This window comes from Mangifera indica, chromosome 11 (assembly GCF_011075055.1).
Source record: "Mangifera indica cultivar Alphonso chromosome 11, CATAS_Mindica_2.1, whole genome shotgun sequence".
Classification (NCBI taxonomy): domain Eukaryota; kingdom Viridiplantae; phylum Streptophyta; class Magnoliopsida; order Sapindales; family Anacardiaceae; genus Mangifera; species Mangifera indica.
Genome location: NC_058147.1, coordinates 3,115,906 through 3,130,864, shown reverse-complemented (window position 1 = coordinate 3,130,864; position 14,959 = coordinate 3,115,906). Strand labels below are relative to the sequence as shown.

The 14,959-nt window shown below is 33.7% G+C and overlaps 2 protein-coding genes across 5 annotated transcripts; both read left to right on the top strand.

Annotated features, from left to right (window-relative positions):
* Positions 1-5,322: 5,322 nt before the first annotated feature.
* Positions 5,323-6,482, top strand: LOC123229207 (WUSCHEL-related homeobox 4-like). 4 transcript variants are annotated; one of them, XM_044654857.1, is made up of 3 exons: positions 5,323-5,645; positions 5,781-6,068; positions 6,164-6,482. In XM_044654857.1, exons 1-3 carry the CDS (start codon positions 5,436-5,438, stop codon positions 6,296-6,298), a joined length of 633 nt encoding a protein of 210 aa, XP_044510792.1. In that variant the 5' UTR covers positions 5,323-5,435; the 3' UTR covers positions 6,299-6,482. The 4 variants fall into 4 exon arrangements, with proteins under 4 accessions (XP_044510792.1, XP_044510789.1, XP_044510791.1 ...); XM_044654854.1 differs by having other exon boundaries at positions 6,161-6,482; XM_044654856.1 differs by having other exon boundaries at positions 5,327-5,645; positions 5,784-6,068; positions 6,161-6,482.
* A 3,036-nt stretch (positions 6,483-9,518) lies between these two features.
* LOC123229429 (polyadenylate-binding protein 2-like) lies at positions 9,519-14,133 on the top strand. Its single transcript, XM_044655232.1, has 9 exons — positions 9,519-10,126; positions 10,561-10,679; positions 10,763-11,419; positions 11,520-11,597; positions 11,672-11,761; positions 12,333-12,470; positions 13,075-13,251; positions 13,332-13,538; positions 13,642-14,133. Exons 1-9 carry the CDS (start codon positions 9,886-9,888, stop codon positions 13,882-13,884), a joined length of 1,950 nt encoding a protein of 649 aa, XP_044511167.1. The 5' UTR covers positions 9,519-9,885; the 3' UTR covers positions 13,885-14,133.
* Positions 14,134-14,959: the final 826 nt, after the last annotated feature.

Genomic DNA, 14,959 nt, shown 5'->3' with positions numbered 1-14,959 from the left:
TTAGTGATAAATTATTTATATTCTCTTTAAAATTAAAAAAAAATTATAATTTTAAAGATGAAAAAATGATTGTTAAAAGTCTATTCCTCATTGTCATCAATTATCATTATAATTTATGTCATTAAAAGTATTAACGGTGAGAATAGAAAAAATTTTATCCTCTTTAAAACCCTTTTTTTGACATTAACAAGCTCTCTATCCCAAGGTTGTGAGAAGATCTATGCTTGATAAAAAATATATTTATAATCTTCTATAAATATTTTTCTTATTTTCATCCGTAATAACTAAAAAATATTATCTTTATCTTTCTGATTATAATGCTTCACATATTGTAAATATTTTCTTTTAGTTTAATTATTATAAAATTGATTTTAAAATGATATTTGAAGTAGGAATCCTCTAATTATCTTAATTTAAATATAATTTTTTCTTGTTTAATCTTATAAATATAAATGATTATATGAATGCAAAAATCATGAAAAAAATGAAATTATAACTAGAGATTTGACATGTTAGCATGCATATTGTTCATTATATCTACATAGTACTAAATTCTAACAACTACACAACGGATGGGAATGACAATTAAATTACGTATTCGAAAGTGTATGTACATAATTTAATTGTAATTTAAAATGGTAAAATACCAACACTGTCATCTAGTTGGGTTTAACCAAAGGCGTAGCATTACATGAACCACTGTATTTCTAACGTCCATGGCCTTGTTCATAAGCTTAAAGCCCAAAACTAAATTCTAAATAGTTGAAACTAATTACAAAGAGATTCAAGGATTACTGAAATTAACTCATATGAATAACTTTAATTATTGTGGTCTTGTTTGGTTTGTGTTTTATTAATTCATTTGTTTTGTGAAGATGGAAATGAGTAGAAGAGCTTAGGAAATCCAAGACAATATTAAGCACAGAAGGCCAGCAAGCGCTGCTTTAGATCTATGAAGTTGTGTATGGGGAACACAATACATTTTCTTTCAAAATGTCAGTGCGGCTTCTTGTTGTTCGTAAATTTTTTGTTAAAAATCTTAAACAGTTAAAAGAATGTGACGGTGGTTTCCACTCATGCAGGTGAATGAAATGTTTGTTCCAAGTGGTTTTAGGGTTACGAGGAAAGAGAAAGAGAGAGATGGAGGGGAGATTATATACAAACAAAGAACTATATGTTACCCCAAAACTTCACAAACAGACCAATAAATTAAAGAGGAAGAAATGATCTGTCATTTTGGCGGGAAGTTGAACATTATGATATAAAGTTTTGGTAAATAGTAGATTCATGTGGGATGCAAATGAATGTGGGCATTTGGCACTTGAATCAATGAAAATGGTGGGTGATTTTAAAGCCACTAGATGAAAAAGGATGATATATACTTTATGAATAAAAATCACTAAGAAGAAGAAGAAGATGAGAAGAAGACGACTATATACATATATATAAAGAAGAGATAGATGGATGCTTAGACTTTTATAAGAAGAGTCAAGACATGATTTAACTCTTTGAGTTTGTGCAAAAATTAATTAAAAACCCCAAAGAAAGAAAGAAAGAAAAAGGTTAAAAGAAAAAGGAAAGAAAGAATATAGCGAGGATGTTTCAGTGCCATCAATTCAATTAATTGATTTTGGACTGTCATCCATTTACTCTAGAACAAAATCCCTTTCCCTCAACATTTGCATCCACTTTTGTGTACACGACATGACAATTTTCTCGCCAGGCGATCATGCTTCCCATCTGTACCTTTTTCTTTCTCGAGAGAGAAGAAGAAAAAGGAGGATTTAAAGGCAAAGAGAATTACTCTACTGTGGCACATAAAGTGGTAAATATAAAGATGCCCCCATCTAAATCTAGTTGGGAATATATTTCAATCAAAACAATCATTACTATCCCCATTCATTCATTCACTTTATATATTATTTTCCTTTGGCATGACTCACAAAAAGCTTTAGCCTCCTCAGGCTCGGCACAGTAACAATTCCCCTCCCGCAACAATCCCTTTCTATCAATTTCCAAACTAAAAAGGTTTCCCATCTACAATGTGGAAATTTAAAGTCATTAGTAAAAGTGGTTGAAGATGACCCTTGCTCATCTCTATTTGTGTGAAAAACTATTGCTACCACCCACATGTCTTTACCTTCCTCTTATAATTAAAATAACCCTAATGGGGGTATTTGCTTCACAGTATGTAAATATTACTCTATTAATCTTTTATTAAATGACAAATATTATAAATAACAATATAATTACTATATTCACTTTAAATATTAAAAAATTATTAAACATTATAATTATATATAATTATCAATATTTATCTAATATAATAATAATAATAATAATTTATACTAATTATAGTGGAGTAACAAAAGATAAGTTCAAAGAGAAAGAGGCAATTTTCAGTGTGGATCAAAAATTGTAAGGGTTAAAATTAAAGCTTATGGCAGAAAAAGATTTTCAAATAAACCATATGCACCCTTAGTGATGCGATGCATGCTAAAACAAAATTTCAAACTTATTCTAGCCCTAATTAAGCATCATTTTCAAAATGGCACTAATCAGTCATGTCATATTAAGGGACATTACATTGCTTCAAACATAGATATGATGTTCTTTATCAACATATCCACAGTTCTCTGCCTCTTGACATCGATTCAATAATAATTCATCACTGAGAGGAGTAAACATAGAAAGGTTTGAATTTGTTGATGAATAAATAATAATAATATTAATAATAAAAATATTAATGATGGTAGTGTGAGTTATAATGAAGTGGTGGGTGGTCCATAGACACGTGCAAATGATGGCATTGTCTTCCTTAATGATGGATTCCCACCGCTTCTTCCACTGTGTGGGTTCCACTCCGATCATCATCATCATGTAATTGCATTCCTACTTCACAAACTCCACCTTTTTCTTTGACTGACGATTTCCTTTCTCTCTCTCTATTTTTTTTTTAATGTTATTTTTTTAACTCATATATTTACAAATGCTAAGTCTCTCCAGATTCAATATCATTAATAGTCAGACATTTCACCAGTTAGCTAAGTTAACGTGGCACTTTATCATGGGCCTGTCATCATCATTCAACTCTCTCTTCCTCCCTCTTCAATGTTAAATTCTCCACTGCCACAGCTGCCTTTGTTGAATCAGATTATACAACCAGAACCCACTTTCATTTCCTCATAGCTTAAACACACAAATAAAAATATAGATAATATATATATATATATATATATATATATATATATATATATATATATATATACACACACATGTATGTATATTTCTGAATTGTTTTTAACTGAGATTCCAGTGTAATTATCATGTTAGATGCTTTGATTTGCAGTAAATTAGCAAAAGTGATGTGCATGATTAAGGTAATTCGCAAGTATAATTAATTAGGTTAGGTACTAAATAATGGCTCTGTAAGCGAAGATTGATTATTGGTTTGTCGTGATTGAAGGGATGGTGTAATCAGCAGTGGGATCTGCTTACGTGAGGCCAAAAACATTGATTCAAGCAAATAATCTAACAATGTCAAAATTGATATGATTATCCCACGCATTGTCGTCAAGCTGGAATGACACCTGCCCAATAGCATTTGAAGTTGGAGAGCTCACTTTTTCAAATCATCTTTCCCCTTTGGAGGTAATAGTAAAGCATATGCTATAGCTAGCTACCAGGCGACTGTAATCTTCCTCCCTTTGAAGGGAAACCATATTAAATCTTGTTAATCTTTTGATTGGTAATTCCTTTCTAATATTTTCTAATGAATAATGATTAAAGCAGTGTGTGGATTCATGGAATGAGACAATTCTGGTTCAAGAAAAAGTTGAAAAGATAAGGTGAAGAATGAGTCCAAGTGAGATAAGGTAAATCTAGGAAGAGTTCAGTTCAGAATGAGCTGTTGAGCAGATAGAGCTCATGATCAGCATCCAAATATCACGCAATTTTGTCATCAAATGTCAAGATCCTCATTCCACTCCCTGCATTTTATCAGTCTATGGCCGGGAAAGAAGCAGAAAAGGTCACATCACTCCAGCAACAAAATCTCATATTTGAAATATAGTAAGGCAAATTACATGCATATACCAGCAGTGGCTGTTAGAAATTTTTGTACGTTCACATTTAACTCATTTGTAAGAAGAAAGACTTGTGCATTTTTAGTCAAATTTCTTCAAAGGGAAAAAGGGTCTCTATTTTCTTACTTCTAGAAAATAGGTGCCACAAAATTCTTTGGTTCAGAATTTCACAGATCCAACCCCACAATATAGCAAGATGCATGGAGAAGATAATTTCTGATTTAGAAAAACACATGGCCTTGATCCCATATAAATATATAATGCAGAAGTTCAAGTGATTATACAGATTAGCCCGGATTGGTTCTTCAACAGTACATGAAACCAGGGAATGCATATAGATGAAGACAAAGAATTTACAGTTTGCAGATTTAATTAATTGTATTATCGAAGCACACGTGCTATATGCAATCACTCCAAAGGTCTGTGATTGCGGTCATCAGATATGATTACAGTTTTATTCAACACTCATCATACAAATTGGAACATGGAATCATTACCCCCCACACCTAAAATACGTATGCAATATTAATTTATATGACTTGCATGTATGTATGGTGCATGGTAGGTACAAGACCCAAGACCAGAAAGATGAAATAGGAACAAAGAAAAGTGGGATTTGGTAATATATATATATATATATATATATATATATATATATATATATATATATATATATATATATATATATAAAGATTAGGTATAGGAAATTGGAGCAACAGTTTCCAAAGAAGAGGATTGCAGATTGATATGTTATGCACTGAAAGTAGATAATATTGTAATGTGAGTTTGTTTTTCAACATTCTCTACCACTAAAAGACGACGGCATTCACTTGTTTCTCTCACTCACTCCCAATTAATATCCGTATCTTAAAAAGCAAAGAGTTCCATTTTCAAGTTTTGGGATTGGAGGAATCTTTTTTCATTCTTCTCCCTCTCACTTTATAGAAAATAAAGCTTGAGAGAGAGCACCGAAAAGCATACACACCTTATCATGAAAGCAAGAAAAAAACCACCGATTAGACGGGCCAACCCACACGCATCTACTCACAAACCCACACGCTCATTCACAATTATGAAATTATCTCTCTTTGTGTGTTCCCTCTGTTGCACATTAATTTCTACTGCTTTCTTTTTCAATCTCTGTGTGTGGGTGTGTGTGTTTAAGTTACGTGTCTCTTTTAATTTTTTCTTTGGGGGCAATTATCATTTAAAGTTAAAATGGAAACCCAAGTCAACCTCACCTCATCATTTGGTCTTGGTTCTTCTAAGCACCACCTCATGTCCACTTTCTTTACTATAACTAATTTGTTTTCTATATAATCACCACTCTCTATCATTCAGTCCTTCACCATGGGAAGCATGAAGGTGCATCAGTTGGCACGTGGATTCTGGGAGCACGAACCATCTCTTACGCTTGGCTGCAAGCGTTTACGTCCTCTTGCTCCTAAGCTGGCAAACACAGACACCACTGTCACTGCTTTCGATCTCAAGACCTTCATTCGACCAGAAAGTGGCCCTAGAAAACTTGGATCTTCTGACGACAAGAGAAATTCTCCTCAGGTGATTATCCCATCTCAGTTTCACATATTTCATACTAGAAGGTATTCTATATATGAAGAGCATAACACCAGACCAAAATTAAGATATAAATTATGCATAAAATCTAGGTTTAAATTGACTAAACAAGTGATACAGCAGGTGGAAACGCACCCTGGGGGGACACGGTGGAATCCAACACAAGAACAAATAGGAATTCTGGAAATGTTGTATAGGGGAGGGATGCGAACTCCGAATGCACAACAAATAGAACAAATCACGGCGCAGCTAGGCAAGTACGGGAAGATAGAAGGAAAAAATGTGTTCTACTGGTTTCAAAACCACAAAGCTCGGGAGAGACAAAAGCAGAAGCGCAATAGTCTTGGTATTAGCCATTGTCCCAGAACCCCAGCCGCCAGTTTTACCGCTATATCTTTGGACTCTAGAGTATGTGGATCGACTCCCGTTTCCAGCAGTTACTTCATTGTCTTATGTATATACTAAAATGTCTAAATTTTATTATAAATGTATTTGTACAGCAGGGAAACCAAGTAGTAGCAGAGAAAGAGGGAGATAGTCCGTGCAAGAGGAAGTGCAGAAGCTGGACATTTGAATGTTTGGAAGATGAAGGAGATAGAACTCTAGAGCTTTTCCCATTGCACCCGGAAGGCAGATGAAGGGGTTGGAAGAAAATTTCATTGAACTTTGTTCCAATTTGTGATCTACTTTGATGTGCTTTTTCTTTCTTTGTTTCGGGAAAGAAGAAAGATAAGTTGTCTCTTTGTACTCTACTGATGTATTATTCCTGACTTAATTAAAACCAAAGCGGTTTGTCACCCTTTATATATTCCATTTCACCAATCTCGGGGTGGTGGGTGTGAAATGTGATCCTTCTGACTATAAGAAAACTTGATGAGATGAAGCTCCTTTTAGGTTAAAAGCAAAGATCTATGGACACTGAAGTCCACGCACCTACTTCTTCTCCTTAAGCCTACCCTTTGATTTTTTAAGTTTCAAATGGGAAAAGAGACGTGTCATCTTCTCTTAAAGTATATATTATCTTGCACTACTTCTAAGACTTTCATAAAGTAGCATATCAACTTCACTGTGAGGAGACATGCAATTTCTTTTTCTCCTCTTTGGAATTGACATGCCATTTTTTTTTTTTAAGAATAAAATGGATCACTAGTGTCATGTCGGGGTCCGTTCAACATCACTTGTTCCAATAAATTCTAGGCGGGAAAGATAGATAAGTGAATTTTAAGTTTTGATTATATTTCATAAGAAAATGGTAACGGGGCAGGTAGGCTGTATACCTTAGTCCACATTCTCGTCTCGTAGTAAGTAAACCTTTTTCCATTTTTGCTCATGTAAAAATAACAAAATATTTTTAGATATTAAAACATGGTTATAATAATTAAAACTTTTAAAAATAATTTAACAATAAAATTATGTGTACCTATTTTGGGTACACAAATATGTACATATTTATATGTGTCATCATGTGATTGGATAATTTTGAATTAAGAATAAAACAATAACCAATCATATGATGACACATATGAGTGTGTATATTTTTGTGTATCCAAAATGGATACAAATAATATTGCTCATAATTTAATATATAAATGTTCAAAGAAAATATAAGAAAAGAGACAAACAAAAAAAAAGATAGATCAAATATATATAAATACACCCTTTTCGATATTCTTAATTACAAAGATTTTAGTTATTTTTATCTTCGTTTTTGTCTTTTTTTTAATAAAAGGAATCCTTACTCGATTATGAGGATTAAACTGTGATCCCTACATCTCCACCTGCATGAATTCATACTGCAATTAAATATATACTAGAGCTCATGATTGGATTTTTGATTCACATCCCACACTAATGCTATGCTAGAAGATGTCTTTCCAAGTACATATTTAATACAAGAAAATTAATTTAAAGTATAATATATACGTACAGATTAAATTAGAATGTAGTTTTTTGCTACACTAGATATAAGAATTGGTCCTACGTCAATAACTACATCTATATGATGCCCATCTTATCCCTGGTCATATATAATTCGCTAAAATTAAAAAAAGTAATGTGTGTGTGTGTATATATATATATATATATATATATATATATATAATTTAGACATATAGATAACGCACTGTCATATAATTAGAGTTTAGTTTATCTTTAATTTAAAATTATTTAATTACATAATGATATATCATTTTTATGAAAAAATGTATAGAGATTTTCAATTTTAAAATCTTAAAAAGATCAAATTTTATTTTCAGTTTTATTTATTTGTACATTTCCAATATTAATTACTCAAATATATTTATTGAAAAGCTGTTATTGTGAAATTTGAACGATGAGAAGTACACAAAATTAAAAAGTAATTTTATACAAAAAAAAAATGATAAATATAATAAGATTTTTAAAATTAAGGAAGGTTATGTTTATTATAATGTTGTTGAGTTCTTTCACAAAAATTTAGCAAAGTAGCAACATGGAAATATATATATATATATATATATATATATATATATATATATATATATATATATATATATATATATATATATATATAGTAAATAATTACAAGGTTTCACAAATATAAAAAAAGGATCGAACCCAAGTCTTTTTTTGAAAATTTTAATATGTTACCAATTTTGTTAACCTTTGGTTTTATTTTCCCTTTAAGTTGTTCCATGCACAAATGACGTGTTTAGTCGCTACATATCACTTTGCATAGCTAGATGCTTCTTTGTGTAGCTCTTTTAAGGGATCTTTGACTACACAACAACTGTTTGCCATTTTTTAAGATAACTGGATTTTCTTGTGGCGGTGGGAGATAAAAGATAAAAGATGGTAAGATGAGATAGGATGACATGTTTAGGATAAATGAGAATAATTGAAAGGCCAAATGATTATTTCCCACCCAGGTTTAATGTAAACCTAATATTTCATTCGTTAATTATAGAAAATCTAAATTCTTATTCATAAGTTATGAAAAATAATAGAAATAATTAATTTCAGATGTAAAATTATCATTTAACTATTAATATATTAAAAATAACAAAAAATTATCTATTTCCTCTCTATAATTAGAAAATTAACAATATTTCAAAATTAAATTTTGAAAAATTACATTTTCTTCTGGTTAGATTTTGCATTTTTTGACTATTTTTCTTCAACTCTCTCTCTATCCAACGGCTGTCCTGCCCAATTTGAAACTGAAAAATCACTCTTTTTACTAATTTAAAATAAAAGTGCTTCTGTTAACGGCTTTTTAATACGTCTTTGTACATCTTGCCAAGGAAGTTTGACCACACATGAGAGAGATGCGCCACTATCTTTTACTTTGAACTGATATTATGTAGAGAGAATTGAATTAAATCGGCATTTCCTCTGGGGAAGAAAAAGACAATGTATGAAGCGAACATTATTGCCGATGGCCCAAAAAAGGCCCATTATTTAAAGGTAAGCAATCCTCTTAGGGCCGAAGCATATGAAACGACACGTTCCAATATGGGCTAAGATGTGGCTTTTTTACAACTTTGTTATTGTTAACCTAGGCCCGTTCCAGGAATGACTCCGTCTAATCTTTCAATGACTCCTGCTCTTTCGGTTTTACTATTGATTCAGTCAAAAAAGTTTCCATATTTCTAGTATTTAATTACACATGTAATTTTAATTAATACTGGGTTATTTGGTAATTTTACAAAATTAAGGCGACAGATTGGTCTGGCAGCAATTTCTGAGACGTGTCGTTAGTCTGTTACTTCTTCATACGCAATCTCTTAACAGCTGTCTATCATCATAAGATCAGACGGTTCACGTTTGTTTTGAAATCAAACTAGGGTTTCCTCTGCCAACTTCGCTATATAAACTGCACAGTTCCCTTTGTACGGTGCGGTGCAGTTTGTTCTGCCCTCCCACTCAAAAACACCTTAAAAAATATTTTGGTTTCTTCTGCCGTCGAATTCTATCCGATTCCGATCGGATCTCCGGCGATCTATCCCATCCTACCTTTCCCTCTCCTCTCTTATCTTCTAAAACCTCAAAAAAAGAAAAAAAAATTACAGAAGTAGACGACCAACATCCTCAGTTTAGCGTTTTCATCTCTTGAATTTAATTTTTAGAGTCAGAAGTATTATCTTGTTATCTCTCTGAGTTTTTGCTTGAAAAGTTACCAGAGGAGAGGGGAAAAACAGAGAAAAAGAAAAAAAAAAGAGAGAACGAAGATTCTAGAATTTTGGCCATGGCGCAGATTCAGGTTCAGCATCAGGCGCCAATATCGGGGCCAAACGGAGTGGCGGCTGGGAACCAGTTCCTTACGACGTCGCTATATGTTGGCGATCTAGATTTTAATGTGACCGATTCGCAACTCTACGATCTGTTTAATCAGGTCGGTCAAGTCTTATCGGTCAGGGTTTGTCGTGACCTGAGCACCAGGAGGTCACTTGGCTATGGTTATGTTAATTATAGCAATCCCACAGACGGTCAGTATCTTAGTTTTTGGTATTTTACAATTGAACAGATATATTGTATCCGTCAATTTTTTTATTAGAGTTTGTTGCTTGCTTCTCTTTACATTTATAAAACTCGATACTAGGTTGCGGAATTCTTAGTTAAATATACTTTGGATTGCAAATCTATTTCCAAATGTTTTGGAGCGCTTAGCTTTCATAAGCGAAGAAGATGTATTTATAGGAGACGAGGGATATAGGGATATTTAGTCAAACTTTGTGTCGCTACTATGTTAACATAATATGAATACACTAGAAATTAGTACATTGTCACTTGAATGAAACAGTAGTATTTACTATTGTTGTAGAAGCATGCGGGAGTTTTATGATCCCTGTAAGATATATTATTGTTTAATTAATTTGATGGTGGTTAAGTTGTATAAGGTTTGGTTTTTGGATTTCTACAGCGGCAAGGGCATTGGATGAGTTGAACTTCACTCCTCTGAATAACAAACCTATTAGGATCATGTATTCTCATCGGGATCCTAGTATTCGAAAGAGTGGTACTGGAAACATATTTATTAAGGTATGTTTTCATTCTCATTGAGATTTGTTTCTAGTGGTGCTGTCTTTCTGTTTGTCTCAGTATTTTGTTCCTTTTGAGTGCAGAATCTGGATAAGACTATTGACCACAAAGCATTACATGATACATTTTCTTCATTTGGAAACATTCTCTCTTGCAAGATAGCTACTGATGCTTCTGGGCAATCCAAAGGCTATGGGTTTGTTCAATATGACACTGAAGAAGCTGCTCAAAGTGCTATTGATAAGCTACATGGCATGCTTATTAATGATAAACAAGTTTATGTTGGACACTTTCTTCATAAGCATGAAAGGGATAGTACATTGAGTAAAACTAAATTCAATAATGTCTATGTGAAAAATCTTTCTGAAACAATAACAGATGAAGATTTAAAGAATGTTTTTGGTGAATGCGGAACAATTACAAGTGCTGTAGTGATCAGGGATGGTGATGGAAAATCCAAGTGTTTTGGATTTGTCAATTTTGAAAATGCAGATGATGCTGCTAATGCTGTTGATGCTCTTAATGGTAAGAAGTTTGATGATAAAGAGTGGTATGTTGGAAAGGCTCAGAAAAAATCTGAAAGAGAGCTTGAATTGAAAGGGCGATTTGAGCAAAGCATTAAGGAAACTGTAGACAAATTTCAGGGTTTGAATTTGTATGTTAAGAACTTGGATGATAGTATTGATGATGAAAAATTGAAGGAATTGTTCTCTGAATTTGGCACAATTACTTCCTGCAAGGTTTGTGATTATGTTCTTTGTCTTTTGAAAGTCAATAGTATTTGTTTACTTTTTCCCTTGGTGGTATGCAATAACATTTTTCCATTTCTATCTTTTATAGGTAATGCGTGATCCAAGTGGAATCAGTAAAGGCTCTGGATTTGTGGCATTTACAACTCCTGATGAAGCAACTCGAGCTGTAAGTCTGACTTATTACTATGGCGTTATTGTGCCTGAACAAAAACTTTATTCATTGTCATTATTTGCCTGCAGCTGATGGGGATGAATGGTAAAATGGTTGTTAGCAAGCCACTTTATGTTGCACTTGCCCAGAGGAAAGAGGAGAGGAGAGCAAGGCTTCAGGTATCTTTACTGCTATCCATTTTCTTTATTTTTTAGCTTTAAGGAAGTCTCTGGAGCAAATATGCATGCCACTTTGTGATACTGTTGAACACTGCTTTTTGCACGGAAGTAAGCCTTCTATTTTCTAAATGAGTGGTTTATCTTCAAAAGTCTGTTGTTATTGCAGTTTTGTTTGTGTTGTTCAATATTAATGTAAAATTTAGTCTGATTCACCACCCATTCATTTTTAGGTATATTCTTTGTATCTTGGTTCTTATTCTAATTCATAGTTTATCAGATATGATTATAGATTCATTTGGGAGCTTTTTTAAATTGGCACTTGGTTGAATTAAAATGAAAATAATTTTAATTAATTGCATTTTCAAATTAGTTGTTGATGTATTTTATGTAGCTAATGTGAAAGTGTAGCCACAATAGTTTTTATATGACTTTACTATGTGGTATGTGTTACTTATGTTAAATGTTTGCATTGCTTGTGCTCTAAATTACAAAGAATAGTAGCATACCTGAGTTTTTCAGGTCATGTAGTTTTATACCATCATTTTCCCCTTTGAGTATTTGGTTTTTGCAGGCGCAGTTTTCACAAATGAGGCCAGTCGCTATGGCCCCCTCTGTCGCACCTCGTATGCCAATCTACCCTCCTGGTGCACCTGGCCTTGGCCAACAATTTTTATATGGCCAAGGACCACCAGCTATGATTCCTCCACAGGTATTCTACCTGCCTAGTATTTGGCCAATCTGACCACTATTTGTTATAGCTATTGCAGACTTTTTTCAGCTTATATTGAACATGTGGAAATGTATGGCACATGTTTATATAGTTTTGCTTGTTTTTTGGTGAATTTCTGACAATTTAAGGTGTGCTGTAGGACTCATTTTCTCTCAAGGAAATTTGGTTCTGTGATAGGAATCTTTAGTTTTCCATCTCTTGGCATGATCTCTATTATGACCCAACCATAAATGGTTGGAAGAGGATTCCAACCCATGCCCTTTTCTTTTCATGCTTTATTTACTGTTTGTGCCTTACAACAGAGTATCTTCAGTTATCCTTTTCAAAATATTTCCTCTTCATTACATGATTTCTGTAACTTTCTGAAATATATATATTTTTATTTAAGCTTGAGGACAAATAATGTCGTGGTTCATATATGACCTTCATTTGTGGAAGACTATTTGACAGAAAAATGACCCAGCTAAACCTGCTTTTTTAGCTTAACTGTTTTAGATAACGTTATATTTGCATTGGCTATATATGTACTTTTTTTTAATCTGGCACAGGATCTTTGATTTTTTTATCCTATGTTCTATTTTAGGCTGGATTTGGTTATCAGCAGCAACTTGTTCCTGGAATGAGACCTGGTGGGGCTCCAATGCCAAATTTCTTTGTTCCAGTTGTTCAGCAGGGTCAGCAAGGCCAGCGACCTGGAGGGCGACGAATGGCAGGTTCTGTGCAACAACCCCAGCAGTCACTACCTGTAATGCAGCAGCAGGTCTGGTCGAATTCTATTTTTGAATTTTTATTTTTAGTGTGTTTCTTGCATCAAATTTAGACATAATTTGCTTTCTCCAGATGCTTCCTAGAGGGCGTATGTATCGATACCCACCTGGTCGTAGCATGCCAGAAGTTCCAATGCCTGGTGTTGCTGGAGGTATGCTCCCTGTTCCGTATGACATGGGTGGGGGCATGACCATTCGAGATGCTGCTGTTGGACAACCTATGCCAATTACAGCATTGTCAACTGACCTTGCAAATGCATCACTAGAGCAGCAGAGGACGGTAAGCTGATGTTTATATATTTTTATTTCTCTATACGTCTATGCTTGCCTGTTACTATTTCTTGGTGGTGAAATTTTTTATAACATTGTGGGGTTGTGGACAGCTGCTGGGTGAAAGCTTATACCCTCTAGTGGAACAGCATGAAAGGGATTCTGCAGCCAAGGTTACAGGCATGCTTCTGGAGATGGACCAGACTGAGGTCTTGCATCTTCTTGAGTCACCAGAGGCATTGAAGGCAAAAGTGGCAGAGGCGATGGAGGTACTGAGGAGTGTTGCTGCTCAGCAAGCTAACAACCCAACAGATCAACTGGCCTCGCTTTCATTGAATGATAATCTTAATTCTTAATTATGTTGGTGTGAGTTAATGAGTGGATTAGACACAAACTAAGTCTGGTTTTTGGTACTTAAATGTAGGCTTATGACATAAGAACTTGGATATGTTCTGTTCTGTTTTTGTTATGTTTACTGGGTTGCTAATTTTTTATCGTTCTTAGTACTTGAGTTCCAGTGATTTATTATTATACCGTTCTTATTTTTAAGCTAAACGTCTGAACTGTGATTTATTATTACAGACAAGGTGCTATGCCTTTCACGATGTCTTGATGAATGTTTGCAGTCTCCTTCTATATACCTGTTGACTAGATGTTTTGATCCATGTAGTTTACCGCATTACAGATGATTGTGATTCGTTTGAGTTTCCTCATCTCTTTTTTTTCCACCGTTTGATTCACTTGATTCATCCTGAGCGTCTTTTGTTTTCGAATCATGCGCATGTGTCCCAAACTATTGTAGATTAGGATAAAATTTCAGCCCAACTTCTCCTGAATTGTTAATGGATGGTAAAATTTTCATTTTTTATTAGAGTATTTTCGTCTTTTCATTATCTTTCTTTAAAATATTAAAATTGGTAATTTTTAGGAATTCCAAACCCTTTTCACCCCTGTTTTTCCTCCCAGATACTTGCTTTGCTGTCATTTTTCATACGTGTAGGATAAAGAATTAAAGACAATTCAGCCAAAATAAATCCAAGGAAAATCTGTCCTAAAATAGCATAAAAATTCCGTACCTCCAAAGTGCCGCAAGTGACAAGTATCTCTTGTTTTTCCTCCCAGATACTCGCTTTGCTGTCATTTTTCATACGTGTAGGATAAAGAATTAAAGAGAATTCAGCCAAAATAAATCCAAGGAAAATCTGTTCTAAAATAGCATAAAAATTCCGTACCTCCAAAGTGCCGCAAGTGACAAGTATCTCCTTCGCGATTCCCTCTTTGACCACTCATTTTAGCCTTCAAAGCTGATTACTCTATCATGCCAATAAAACCACGCCACCTCATCAAAAGGCACCCAGTTTCCACGCTCCAAGTGGACGAATAAGGAGGACATACTCCTTAGTAAGATGGTATCACTTTCAGAAAGAAACT